Source organism: Gymnogyps californianus, chromosome 15 (assembly GCF_018139145.2).
Source record: "Gymnogyps californianus isolate 813 chromosome 15, ASM1813914v2, whole genome shotgun sequence".
In the NCBI taxonomy this organism is placed as follows: domain Eukaryota; kingdom Metazoa; phylum Chordata; class Aves; order Accipitriformes; family Cathartidae; genus Gymnogyps; species Gymnogyps californianus.
The window spans coordinates 11,227,305-11,242,190 of record NC_059485.1 but is presented as its reverse complement, the minus strand read 5'-3'; the positions used below and the strand labels follow the sequence as shown (position 1 = coordinate 11,242,190).

Here is a 14,886-nt window from a genome sequence, read left to right as displayed (position 1 = left end):
AAGGGAAAATAATTCTATTGTGCAAGTGAATGGTGCACTATCACCTCAAATGCGCTGGCTTTTGATCACAATCTCAATGTAGGCAGCATAAAGCAGATGTTTAAAGACGGGTAAAAAATTTCCTCAAAGACACAGAAAAAAAATTCACACGAGAGAGAAAACAGATTGATCCTGCCACTCCTTGCTTATCACTTTTCTAAATCTTTTTTAATGTAGTAAGAATTTTAAGAGAAGGCCATCCATGATGCTTCTCTTTCTCTCTGCTAAATAAAGAGCATGCAGTCAGATTTTGAATAGATTTTCACTACAGCTTATGACTTCTTTTGGTGAAATATGCTCATTCGAGGGTATGGGGTTTTTTATTCATCTCTGCTGAAAGCCAAATACAGCATCAGATTAGCAAAGTTTATAATATAATTTCAGAAACCTAAACACATATCAAGCAGGCTAGACTTATTAACTACAAGTTTTGCCAAATAGGTCTGACAGCTATGCAAGAATAACCCAGAGCTCTTCTAAATTAGACAAATGTGCAAAACACAGGAACACTGAACTGACAATGTAGAATGCAAAACTAAAGGTATACTTTGCTGAACTAGGACCTCATAGGCACATTAACATGCAAACAATAAGGAGGTCCACTGAACACGTAAGAGCATTCAAATATCATATGCCCTACTCCTTTGGCTTCAACTTATTTGATCTGCATTTCAAAAATAAAATGCATGTACATGTAAAATAAAGCATTCCTTACAATGCCAGATTTGTATCAAGATGATAGTGATTTAATGATTTCATTGTTTCTTGTGACCAATAAAATTCATGTTTCCATCTTGCTAAAGCTCAAAACAATACTAAAGTAGGAAGTGAAAATATTCCAGGATTAGAGAAAATAAGCAGATTTCCCCCTGTACTGAGAGTGAAACTCAGTGTTTCTTGGCATTCTGATTATTTACAGATATCAAGGATTTTGAAAAGCTTCATAATTTGGATTATCATCAGTTTTTAATCAGAATCTATCCAATGGAAATAAAGTAAGAGCATTCCATACTCTAAGTCCCTCCATGACATACTTTATAAAAACAGTAATGTAAGTAGCATTTTCAAATGACTAAGTTCCCTTCTTTGAAAGTAGCATTAAATGAATATCCAAGTCCTAACTGTTGATATTATTTTTCATAGCAAACAATCCTATACTTGTTATTCAGAAGTAAGATCATTTTAATTTCAGTAAAATACAATTTGTGCAATTGTACTGTAGGCAGAGAAGACACTGACGTTATGCAATTCACCCAAATATTAATCACTTTGTGAAAACAGTTTATTTAATTTTAATAATATCACAATTCTGATAACTGCAATACCACCAATCATTAATCAGCACCAAACAGCGGTCATGTCTCAAGCTGAGAGCATAGAGATCAGTCTGAAGCCAGGTTCAGTATCTTCTTACGCAAAAAAAAAAAAAACCAATTTATACTGTGCAGCCATTGTGCATTTCAGTGTCTGTTCTGTCAAGTAATTAAAGAACAGTTTCATATTTGTCACACATGTCTCATAGTAGAACATTCTTTGTTATAGTCGGAAATATTAGTTCTTTCACTTTTAATTGAGAGTATCATTAAATGAAGTTTATATTTCATAAAGCCTTAGTCTATAATTTTCATTTCTAACCACAGCAACTAATAATTTTACCGTATTAGCCCTCAGCGTTATTCTACAATGTCCTACTATTCATAAGCAAGCTATGATATGCAAAGTAGTAAAACTATAAGCATATTGTGACTTAGCGCCAATTTCAAAATACATTCTCATTTTTGGTATTGAGGTGCCATGAGGCTGTGAACAAGCCACATCCATAATTCTGCCATGGCTTACCTATCTGTAAATGGATAACACTATCCTACATCAAAGCATATACATTAATCTATAGCAATATGCAGCACCAGAACTACTTTAAAAAAAAAGGTAACAAAGACAAAATTTTGCTTCAGCCTGGAGAAGAGAAGGTTTAGGGGGAGGACAAACACCTAATAGCAGCTCTCCAGTACCTATGAGGAAGTCATCAAGAAGACTGATTTAGGCTCTTCACATCAGCACATAGCAGGAGGACAGCAGACAACAGGCATAAGTTAAAACAAGAAAGGCTCCGACTGGATATAAGAAAAAACTCCTTCATCATGAGGACAGTCAAATGTTGGAACACGGCTGACCAAAGACGTTATGCAGTTTGTGGAGTTTTTCAAGTCCCAAACGGATAAAGCCCTGCGCAACCTCGTTTAACCTCATAGATGATCTCTGTAGGACTGCAGACCTCCTGGGGACCCTTCCAACTTGAATTAGCCTATGATCCTCTGATTGAGTGCAGAAAAAACACTGCTATGAACTATTACTGCTATTACTGACAGAAAGGTTTCAGCAAGTCTGGAACCTCTAATAAAACAGTAGAAAGAGTAGCCAGAGGCAATGGAAGAGCTGATCTATTTAGAATCTTTCAACAACATTGTCCTAATAATTTTTAGTGAATACTGCATCAGCTACAGTATTCTCACATAACCTTAACTGAAGTTAAATAAAGAGACCCTCATATTGTTACAAACTAAAGACAGAATACAGTTTTATTGTTTGCTGGTGTCGTGGTTTAACCCCAGCCAGCAGCCAAGCACCACGCAGCCACTCCCTCACTCCCCCCGCCCCAGCTCCCAGTGGGATGGGGAGGAGAATCGGGAATGAAGGTAGAACTCGTGGGTTGAGATAAGAACAATTTAATAAGTAAAATATAATACTAACAATAATAATAATGAAATATAATAATAATAATAATAGTAATGAAAAGGAACATAACAAAAAAAGAAGAGGGGGAAAAAAAAAGGAAAAAAAAAAAACAGTGATGCACAATACAATTGCTCACCACCCGCTGACTGATGCCAGAGCCGCGATCCGCACCTCCTGGCCAACTCCCCCCTGTTTATATACTGGGCATGACGTTCCATGGTATGGAATACCCCTTTGGCTAGTTCGGGTCAGCTGCCCCGGCTGTGCTCCCTCCCAGCTTCTTGCACACCTGCTTGCTGGCAGAGCATGGGAAACTGAAAAATCCTTAACTTCGGATAAGCACTACTTAGCAACAACTAAACCATCAGAGTGTTATCAACATTATTCTCACACTAAATCCAAAACCCAGCACTGTACCAGCTACTAAGAAGACAGTTAACTCTATCCCAGCCGAAACCAGGACAGCTGGCTTTGTTTAGATTGCTTAATATAAGATTCAAGGAGCTGCATATGCCTGTAATGACCATGCCATCAATTGATACCAAATCACACTGATGTTAGGAATTTGTTTACTTGAATATGTATTAAAAAAATTAAAATATTTTAAATAGGATTTTTAAGTCATAGTTCCAAAGAATTACTACTGGAGTTTTTATTTAAAACCTTTATTTTCATTTAAGAAAAACAAAGTAAAACACTGAAGCTCTTAGATGCAAAATGATGCTACATTGTTTACATCCATTTGAAAGTAGTTTGTCATGAAGTATCTGTAAATTTCAAATAAAAAACACTGCTGAACAATTTTATTTTCCAATTGTCAAAGCCTGAATGTATAGCCTAAACAGCAGTATTCCACCACATTAAAGAAAACGATGACACCTGTGATTATGTTAGACAGAACAGAATATAAATCATACGAGACTCCTTTGCCTGAAAGTGATAAAAATATAGAAGTACTTTGCAACTGCTTTCAGAAAAAAAAACCCAACACTGTAATTTGCAAATATAAATGCAGTGGAAGCCAGTAATTTCCATTAAAAAAAAAAAAATCTTCTCTTCTCAGTCACTGTACAGCACTCAATTTGCTGCAAAGCAGCCACATTTTTGTTCTTGAACTTCCATACATTGCTTAAGCTTCTTAAGGAGTAAAAATTATGTTTTCTTCCTTCTTCCATTCCCCAACCATAGATAACTTTCCCAACTTTCTCCTCTTCCTCCACATCATCTCACTGACAAGCCCCCAAATAAGACACACATACAGCTAAATAAGTTCCCAAGTATGAGGGATGCACCTTTGTACATCTGACCACTAAAAGACAGGAACAAAAATTTCATACACCCTTGACATTGCTAACAGACAAGAGAGAAATCAGAAGAATTATACGTAATGTCTTCAAATTTAAAGACACACTCTTTGCATAAATCAGAGAGGGTGTAACAGTGGAGAACATCCTCTGCACCAAAGCATAAGACTCTCAATTGCGAGCTGGGGGGATAAAAAGCAGATAACCAAATCATCTACCCATTAAAGAGATGGAAACTACCCAGAGGCTGAAAGAGACCACAGAGTATCTAATCCCCAATTACAAACAAACACAAGGGAGAAAAAAGCACACAGAAGAGCCGAAAAATCTGTAAAGATTGTGTAAACAGCTGAATTTTTCTTATTTGTTCTTTCAGAGTCCACAAAGTGTCGAGTCTTGCCCATTACTAAATAAAAGAGGCAAACATGGGAAACTCACCAACTTCTCTAAAAGCATAGCTATTTTAGCTCCCCAAAAAAGCTAAGTCTGGAGGCTCTAACCCATTATCAGCAAAGTCAGCACACAAGACCCAACATTTCACCCTATCATCCACAGGAAACAAGTCCATTGTTACAGCAATTTAAAAACACCATTATATCAAACTACACATTTTGTGTTAATGTAATATCCATTATATGCAGTTGTCTGGTGTAACTGGAAGTTATGGCTGGAGATCAAAATGTATTAATAATTCTAGTACCACTGAATATATTTAAAAAAAAAACAAAAACAAACCCCAAAATCCCACTGTGTGTTACATGTTACACTTGACAGAGTTTCAAAAGCCAAAAAGAAACTTCTTTATGCGTACCCTGTTTAAGAAAAAATATACTGTATGTCAAACTTCACAACAGAACTGATGAAGATTAACACCTTCACATACTTTTGATAAAAAAACAAGGGAAACTTGAAGGTGAAGAGAAGGCAACAAAAATAAAGGAATCTTTTTTTTAAATGTGGAGAAAGTAATAAAAAACAACCCAACCAATATAAGTAATGTAAGTTTTGTTTTTAAAATTATATCAATACTTAGAAGTTAAACATATCTCATGCTATAGCATACAGCAGTTAAAGAACAGAGTAAAACAAGGTTAAGAATGAAAATGTTGTAGTAAAAACTTAACAGCACAATTACACAATGTTTATCCCTACCAGAATTCAAAAGAAATTTGCCAACGATACTATTCATGATGGAACTGTAGGAAGTGCAGTTTTCCAAACACCAAAATTTCTAGAGAAAGTTAAGCTAGATTAAGAAAGCAATAACCATTTTCACTGTTTAATGAGAGTCCAAGTATTAAGTATGCTACCAACAGTCTGCAGTTTGGTGCATTGCTTAAAACTTCCATTAGAAATTATATCACTTGCTTGCACTTATCAACTGTTTAAAATAGAATAGTTACGATTAATTAATTACCTGTTTCAGTTTTACTGGAGAAACCTGCTGCCTGTTTGATCGCTGCTGCTGTTAATGCTAATCCTCGGCTCCTCCTCAGACCATGCTGTAACATAGCTTCAAACTGAGCACACAAACAAGTGACTCTGCAACAGAATTTTTAAAGAAATCATGTGAAAAGAACAATCAACTATGTTTCTATAGAGCAGGCTTATTCCAAGTCTCTGAATAGAGAATGTAAAGGTGAACCATTATCTTACATGTAGTGAAAGATCTCTTGTATGCACTAATCTCATTATTTGCAAACAGTATGATCTACTTATACCCACAGTCTCATCATGACTATCCAAAGCTGAGGCACAAATTACATTCAGAAGAATTGGCAATCAATTTGAGAAATCTTCCTCATCTGCTATAGCGGTTGTTAGTCCTGTTATTTCAGCTTCAGATTACCTACTTTTCATGTAATGCAATTACATTTTCATAAATATACTTTGTACTACACATGCAATGAATGATTTTCTGAAAATATGCTATAACTTCCTATACAATTAATAGACAATTTTGTTAATTCGCATTAGTACACTATAATTCAAGCCTAGGAAAACAATTAAACATATATTTAATGTCCTTCAGAAACCCTAGGCATAGGAAAATAAGAAAGATTTTTCTGGAGATGTGTTGAATCTTCAGGTTTTTATGTTGTTCTCTACAACACTATTTATAAATTTCCTGATTTTTTTTTTTTTTAAACGTAACCCTATTAATAAATCAATTTTCACACAGGTAGAAACATTGTAAAACCAGCAAAGTTTTAAAATTCAGCCTGCCAAAGAAAGGAATATTATTGTAACCTACAGGGAATAGTAAGGCTTAAGGTATAACAGACATGAATGCAATGTTTATTTGGCATCTTATTTTCTCTAAGTTTTATTTTTGCCATTAAATAAACAATACTTAAGCTTTGAGAAAGTTGTCACCTGGCTGCCAAAGCTGATTACTAAAAGGAAGGACAGATACTTTAACTAAATAAAGTAAATAAAAACAGTTGACAAAGTGGCTCAGGACTCTGCCCCAGCATTCCAGAAGTAGAGAGTTCTGTTCAGGGTCACAAAAAAGCACAAGATCTCAGGAGGAGCACTGACAAAAAAAGAGGTATATTTACCATAATTGTCCTGGACAGAAGAGTTTTTAATATGTAATGCTTTCCAGTACATGTATGTTAGGAAAACTTTACTTTGTTAGGAAAACTTTACTAATAAAGCAGAATATAATTCAAACAATACTCAAGATGATTGTAGAGCAGTTGTGATTAATTTTTGCCAAAAAGACTGCTGCTGTTAAAAATGGAAATTCCAGCAGATACTTGACCCCCCGGGGGGGGGGAGGGGCAGAAATCTACTTGAGTTTTTCAATTCAGAAAAAGCAGAACAGAAACTAGGTTCTCTGAAAGAGCTCGTATTATTAAAAATCCATGTGCATTGAGAATCAAAGCAAGAAAACTGTGCAGCATTTTACAGGAAAATTTAGTCACTTGTAAAACAAAATAAAATAAAAAAAATCAAGTATTCCTCAATGCCCAATATACGTAGTGTATTTACTAGACAGCATCACGAGGGTATGTTAAATAAACAAACACAGAAAAACATGGAGAAATCTAGTGTACATAGACATAGTAGAACTCTGAACAATTATAATCTCAAAGACAAAAAAAGCCACTAGGAGAACAAAACTTGAAGAATCATGGATTTTACTGGATTTTGATCTAAATTCTCAGACTATCCTCATTTTCAAAATTATCTCACAATATTTAGCATAGTAACAACCTCAAACACCATGGAATTGAGGAAAAAAAAAATCTATTAATGTAATTTCCACTTCCTTTTTAATCCTGAAACTGCCTAGCTATAATCCATTATTCAGTATGTCTACTGAATTCTAAGGAAAATATTTATAAGTAAAATTTGGCCAGCATTATATCTTTGGAATCCTAACTCTCACTGTTTATCACAAGACAAATACTAAAGGTCATCATTCAAATTATTAAACAACTGCAGCAAAGCAGTTGTTCAAGCAAACTGAGCAACAAAGCAGAAGTTTTAGATCCAGAGAATTTGCTCAACATAGGAGGTACTTCCTTCTAGCCGAGTTTACATAATCTACTACAAAGGCAAACATCGTCAATACATTGTCTCATAAACTAAACAGCAAAGATTAAATAACTACCTCTAGTTGATACTTCTGTGCCAACAGCTATAGCTGCACAGCCAGTCCAACTGCTAGGTGCTTCAGCCCCACCATCCCTTTATCCCGCCTGCACCTTCTTGCTTCCTCCCTCGCACCAGCTTCTGTCCAACAAACCTGGTGCTGAACAGACCCTGTACTGAACTGTTTCCACTATGCTAGTTCAATAGAACACTTTTTCTCTAAGTCTGTTTCCCCAAAACACTGTAGGCCGAAACAGTCAAGGGCAGGATAGGATGACAGTAGTAGCCAAAAGTCAGACAGGCTTAAGCTGCCATGGAGTAGCATTAGCCTGGAGTTTCACACACAGGTAATGCACAGGAGCTGCATTACAAGCTGTTCCTGAAAGGAGATGGGTTTGCCCTCTCATCCCTTATTGCTTCTTCCTCCTCTTCTGCACTTCCCATTGCTTCTAGCTGCGCAATCTTCCCGTCCTTGCAGCAACTCTAGGGTTCACCAGATGTTTTACTGGTTTAACTTACTAAAATGGCAGAAAGTTATCCTTTTGCATTATTTATTCTTTTATTAAATTAATTCAGAGGGGATCGGATGATCACCAGGCATTGCTTAAAACGGTGGTGGAAGGGAGTAATACTGAAGTCAGGGACCTTGAGGAGATACATGAACCCTCCCCACCCCTTCAGTAGCAATGAATCCTTATGTTGGCTTTCCAGAAGTCATGAAACCACACCCTTAGGCATGTTCTTAAAGACTGAATTGGGAGGGGATTGGAGAGAATTTTATGCATCATTTATAAATGGTCAACAAATAATTAACTTCTTCCTAAAAGGCAATCAAACTTCAAGGACATAAGAAAAAGGACAACAAACAACTGCATTTAATCCTGGTGTTTTATTTATCCAAGATTCTTCGATAGGACAGATTCTGAGAAAGACTCAATAGGATACAAAAAGCACTGCAACTTCTGTCCGTCAGTCATCTTCTTAAAAGCCTTAGAAACCAATATGCCATATCCAACAACAAATGCAACTAATAGGAATTAAATGACATTTTTTGACTTACATTAATAAAAAGGAACAACTTCTCGTACAGAAAAAGAACGGGTTTAAAACATGTCAGGAATAAGAAAAAATAAGAATGAAAATTTTCTTAATGACTATGTGTTAAACACACTTGACACTTAAGTGTCAAGCTTCATGAAACACAGATGTATTGGTAATAAATATGCATTCATTTTAAAAGAGGTTTTAGGAAAGATAAGTTCTCCCAATCTCATGTTCAGACCTCAGAATTCAATGCTTTGTCATGAACTCTGCAGCCACTTAAACACTTGTAACTTTATACAGAAGAACATTCTTTGTTAAGCTGTCAAATTTGTAACAAGATGAAAAATTCAGAGTTCCATGTCAGTGTTTGTGTAAACAAAAGGAACTGGGGTTTTTTTGAGTGTGTCAAGTATTTTGTGCCATATGTTTTATCTCACTATGATACATAATCTAAGCATTTTAAGTTTCTTAGACTATTTTACCTGCTATCAGAGTCTGAAGCAATTTCTTTCCTTCCTCCAAACCGTATTTGACACTGCAATAAACAGATTTTAAGGAATTTTGGTTACACTAACAAACTCAACAGTCTGAAATATTTCCATATAAGAAACAAAGTCATAACAAAAAAGGAAGCAGTACAAAATAAAGCATTGGCAAATACAGCCTGCAACCAAAAAGTGCTTTACAGCATCATGTTCCACTGACGGGCTACTCTTGCAGTTTAAATATATTCTTGCTAGCCAGAACAACACACCTGCAGGTCCTTCAATACATTTAAAATTGAGTAAAAATTACTACTTTTGAGTTTTAAATGTACACCCACAGAAACAAACACTGCTCCTATTCAGCTCAGTGCTACAATTACAGAAGAATCATTCTTTATAAAACATATCATTAGCTTACTTTTCAGGCATTCTTTTGCCTCCCAAGCTCTCCTAAATTGAATCCAGTCTATGAAATTCTACTTGCTGAACTTCATGTTGATGCAAGATACATACATACATAAATAAACCCCATCTTTACCTGTATTTTAACCATTCACTAAAATCCTAAAGAAAAAAAGCTGCTACTGTAAAATGTTAACCAATTTAGCCTTTGCAGTACACTACAATTTAGTTCAGTCACATAAGTATTACAAATATACATATTTATATGTATTTTATATTATATATATTTATAATATATATAAAAATATTACAAATATAATCTGTCAAGAACAAGAATTTTAAACAAATACTGCATAATATTTGTTTGCTAGCAGACTAAAAAACTCAGTAGTACTGTGTGAAAGACAAGATTTCTTCTTTGTCCGGTAAAGAGGAGAAAAAAGGGCAAAGACAGTTCCTGCTAGTACTGACAACTCAGAGTAAGTATATTGTAGAAATATGTATCGGATTTCTCACCTGTTTAACTGCATCCAGTAGCCGTTCTAGAAGAAACTGTCTTTTAGTGTCATTGTTCTGTGAACCTGAAATTCAACAAAATTATATAATTTTAAAATAAATAGTTTTTTAAGAAAAATACATTCGGGCCAACACCAGGGCCCTGAAAACTTTCTTCCCATGCCAATTATTCCATTAAATTTATTAATGTATTTTCCCTAAGTAAAATGATGCAGTACAAGTCTGTGTTTTGAGGCTTCAGCTAGCTTTTCTCTAATACGCAGGAATACTGTTTGAAATATCATCTAGAGTCTTATTTTAGTAAGATTTTGGTTTAATGATACAAGGTACATTGCAGCAATACCAAATATAGTATAATTGTGCACAATCAGCACAGCTTGCCTCTAGCTTCTTAGCACAACCACCTGTGGGGCCATATTGCAAGCCTGGAACTGACCTAGTTTAAGATTTTTTAATTTTTTTTTTTTCTTTTTGGTTGGTTGGATTAGGTGTATGATGGAGCTCGCACTGCAACCCCATAAATGATTGCAGGTTGAAATACTACCTACCAGGGTAGTATATCATCATAGCACAAGAAAGGAATGGAAAATGAGAAAGAGACAGCAGGAATATCTTCTTACTGTCAAACAACCTTACTGTAGAAAGGGTTTTAAGTCAGGTGAACAGAGAGCAATTGTTACAATAAATCTCTTAAAACTTAACTGCCAGCATAGTTCTTCCTGATTAACACCTACAAAATCTCGTTTGTTACTATACAAGCAACTACGCAAGACAACCTTTAACTTCTCAATCATTTCAACAACAAATAGCATAACACTTTGCTTGTTGGAATATGCTTTATAAACTCCCATGAATATGTGTAAAATTTATTGTTTAATTAACCTACATCACCTTCATCATTTCTGTATTCTGAGCTTAAGTTCAAAATATCCTTCAAATACCTCTGTGACCTCTCTGGAATTAAAGTCATTCAATTCTTCTTTTCCTCTCAAAGAACATACAACTAATATATGCACAGACTGAAAGCCAATTACCAAAACTCTGCATGAGCAAGTTCCTCCAGATACTGAAAATCAACCACCACACAATAAGCCCTCTAGTAAATAGAGATGAAATCAAAGCTATCTCTTCCTCTTGCTATCCAAGACTGCGAGGTCCCAATCCCAGCATTTCCTATCTTCGTAATCCCAAAGTAGTTTGCTCCTAAACCAGCAGGAGGGGACAGAATTTGTCCTACTGAAATTATTCTGCCTTTGTTTCATCTTAAATATGAGATTAGGAGAAGAAAAACCCCACATTAAGTCTATAATACACAATGCCAGAATAAAGAAAACGATAGGATAAATGTGCAAATGTAGCTGCCAGCTAACTAAGCTTCACAATGCTTATTTAGCTGATTACAGTGGATTTTCAAGAAGTTATACTTCCGATTTTTAACTCTGACTCAAACTGTGCAGACATGTGATGTATGAGGTTTGGTTCTGTTAGTCAAATACTCCGGCGCATGCAAACTCAGGCGAAGACGCAAACAATGTTCAATGCTACTAAAGGACTCTAGAAACAAACCCCATACCAAGTAGGTTTTAACTTCCAAACAACTATGCCACTGTGAAGATAAAGTTAAATTCATATAATCCCTACTACTCCACTTTGTGCTCCTTCAGAGATCACAATTTTATTAAATTATATTCAGTGTGCTTACCACACATATATTGCCAAAAATGGAGACACATGCGTATTCATCTCAATGCCTTATAGTAAATCACATAACTGTAAAATAAGGAAAACAATTAAATCCCAACTTTTAGTACAACCCCTCATGCACAGTAACACTGAATATACAAAAACCTGCTGATTTTCTCTACTGCTTCAAAACTCATTACTTCTACAATCTTATGCTATCCACATACCTGTGAAAATAGGCATAAAGCAACATTTATCTTTATATTAACAGTCTGAGACTACTTCAGAACAAACGCATGTAATTAATAATTTCGCAACCTGAAAAACATCTATCAAATGAAAACATTAAGTATGTAGGTTCAGTTTGTCTTCCAAATACAATACATGTTAGTTTTTAAATTCACATCTCTTTGGCGTCTTTTTATCTATTTGGTAACACAGAAATGGTTTGCAACTAGATATCAGACTGCGAACAATATAAAAAATGCATAAATACAGAAAACCTGCAGACGATCACTATGCTAACTGATGTTCTAAAAGACTAAAGCATGTGATATCAAACAGCCTTAAATTTACACAGACTGAGTGCAGTGTAATGTGTATTTTGTCTTTATTTTACTTGTACATTTGTACTAATAACAATTATGACTACACATGATTACAACCAATAATTTCCATAAGCAGTTCAGATCACCTTCACCATTAACAGGGCTACAAGGCAACATAATGTCCATACTGAGGGCTGGCCGAGGTTTCTGCTCAATGCATGTCTTCAGAATTCTTCTATTGCTGTGCTTAACATAGAAATTTTGCAGGTAGAAGGAAAAGAATATTCACAAAGTCTAACATTTTTTAAAAACTGAAAGATTAAGTTGTTTGTTTTTTCAAGCAGAGTATATATTTTTCTTTGTAATAAGCCTGGAAAATGTACTATTTAGCAATGTTTTTGTTTCAAGTAGATGGAAGGTAAAAATAAATCCCTACCAACTCTATTTAAGATTTCACTCTTTGACAGTCTTCATTTTCTAAACTAAGCCTTTAAAATTAAAAAAAAGTGTATTTTCAGACAAGAGCACCAATTCAGTGTGATCATCTCTAGTTGATTTAAAGACTAACAGTACTACAGACTGACCAAAATACCTTTCTACTGATTCAGAATAGTGGTAAAAACTGCAGTAATACACATACAAATACAAAACATAGAATGCATAAAAACAGCATTACTCAGAAAAAAGGCTATATTTAGACTATTGTAACAAAAAAGGAAGTCCATACACGAGTCTAAAAATAATTGTGAAAACATAAGTGTAAGGTTGCAAAAACTACGAAAGGGACTCCTCCCATCAACATCTACTCAGTCAAAAAGGGTTAAAAATAGGCTCAGGTACTGCACCTGCCTCTGTGGCCCTTGTCATTTTTTGTTGTTCACAGTCATGGCTTTCCTATTTTTACAACAAACTTCTCTCCATACCCTGACAGAAATATCCACACCTACAGCAGAAGAGAACTGACTATGCAAGTAAAGGAAAATAGGATTTTCATCCAATTCTTTATAGGTACAGCTCTCTTCAGCACCACATGTAGAATATAGGTTAAAAAAAAATAAATCTCAGATTGCTCTTACATAGTTCTTGAAGTCTTGTATGCAAAATTTCAGACTGCCATTCCTTTTGCTTGCTCTAGTACAGGTTCTGAGGGTACAAGTTTAAGATAAAACAAACACAGACCTAATTTAAATACTACTTTGTACTACATTATTAAGATTCTACTGCCTCATCCCCAATTAGTCGCATTTTTACGTTTTTGAAACTGTCATTAAACAACTGACAACACCCCTAATTCTTGACAAGTCCATAAATCTAGTATCCTCGTGTTACCTCCCTTTAAAGTTTAGCCTATTCAATACTGTCCAATAAAATATGAGTATGTAATTAGTAAGAAGCAGTAGTAATATTAAAGTAATGTTCAAATCAACAGGAAGTTACCTTCACATCCACTAGAAATACACTGTAGCTAAAAAATATACATTAAAAATAATTATAGCAATTAGGAAAAGATGTTCTTCTATCTATATTTCAGGAACAGCCCTTTTACTTTTAAGGGCTAAAATTGGGCAGGGAAATAAGTGTAGACAGTGCTGTTACAGCCGCTAAAAAAAGGGCATGGTTAAATTTGATTATGTTAACATTAGCTCTGTCCTTTATCTGAAACAAGCATGACAATGATACACATTTCTCTGTCCTGATCTGTTCCACTTACCTTATTCCGGAAAAATACTGTACAGTATTGTATAACAGTAATGTTTGGCAAAGTTCAAAATTAGTGTTCTTTTCATTATCTTGCTATCTAATCGGAATTGTTGGAAAAGTCATATAGGTCTTGGCAAGGGCTACACATAGGTAGGTTAGCCATGCGATTGAACTACTAGCCTTAATGTCACCTTAGGCATTATTCTATTTTAAGTAATGAAATGTTTTCTCTCCTCATAAACCTGTATCTCTTCATTGTTTAAAAAAAAAAAAATTAAAGGTATTAAAAAAACTACATGATGAGGCTTTATGCTGCAACAGGTGCCACCTTGCCTTTTGAGTCACAAAATTCAAACAGAGCTCCCAAAGATGAGTTTCCTAGGAAGATTTAGGCTCTGATTTGCACAAATTTGTGCAAGGCTAGTCCCAGCCTGAATTCATCACTGAAGGGCTGAGGTTTTCCATATGAAAATGCTGACTCTTAAAAACTTCAGAATTAGGATTTAGTCTTTATCGTGTCAAGATCTGAAACATTTGAGAAACTTTCTTTTTCCATGCTTTGAAAGATTTGACTAGCATTTTTCACAATGCTAATTAACAGGTTTCCCCACAATAATCTTTTTTTTTTCCTCATCTCTTCTTCCATAAAAATCTTTTGTTTTCTTCTTACCACAAAGGTGAGAACAAAACAGAGAAAAATACAACTGAAGTGTTTTCATTTTCATTTTTTGTTTCATTTTCGGTTTCATTTTCAGAAATGACTGCTATCCATAAAACACGTAGCATTTAGTTACGCCAGTTAACTCTTCAATTTTTTTCTTATCA

General features: G+C 34.9%; 1 protein-coding gene across 1 annotated transcript in view; it reads right to left on the bottom strand.

The window, feature by feature from the left end:
- Window positions 1–14,886, bottom strand: part of SNX29 (sorting nexin 29) — a 136,593-nt gene that overhangs the window by 120,607 nt on the left and 1,100 nt on the right. The window contains exons 2-4 of the mRNA XM_050905901.1: window positions 10,130–10,194; window positions 9,209–9,261; window positions 5,497–5,621 (exon numbers count right to left, since the gene is read on the bottom strand). Of these exons, the coding sequence (XP_050761858.1) occupies window positions 5,497–5,621; window positions 9,209–9,261; window positions 10,130–10,194 (243 nt within the window). The remainder of the gene's footprint in view (window positions 1–5,496; window positions 5,622–9,208; window positions 9,262–10,129; window positions 10,195–14,886) is intronic.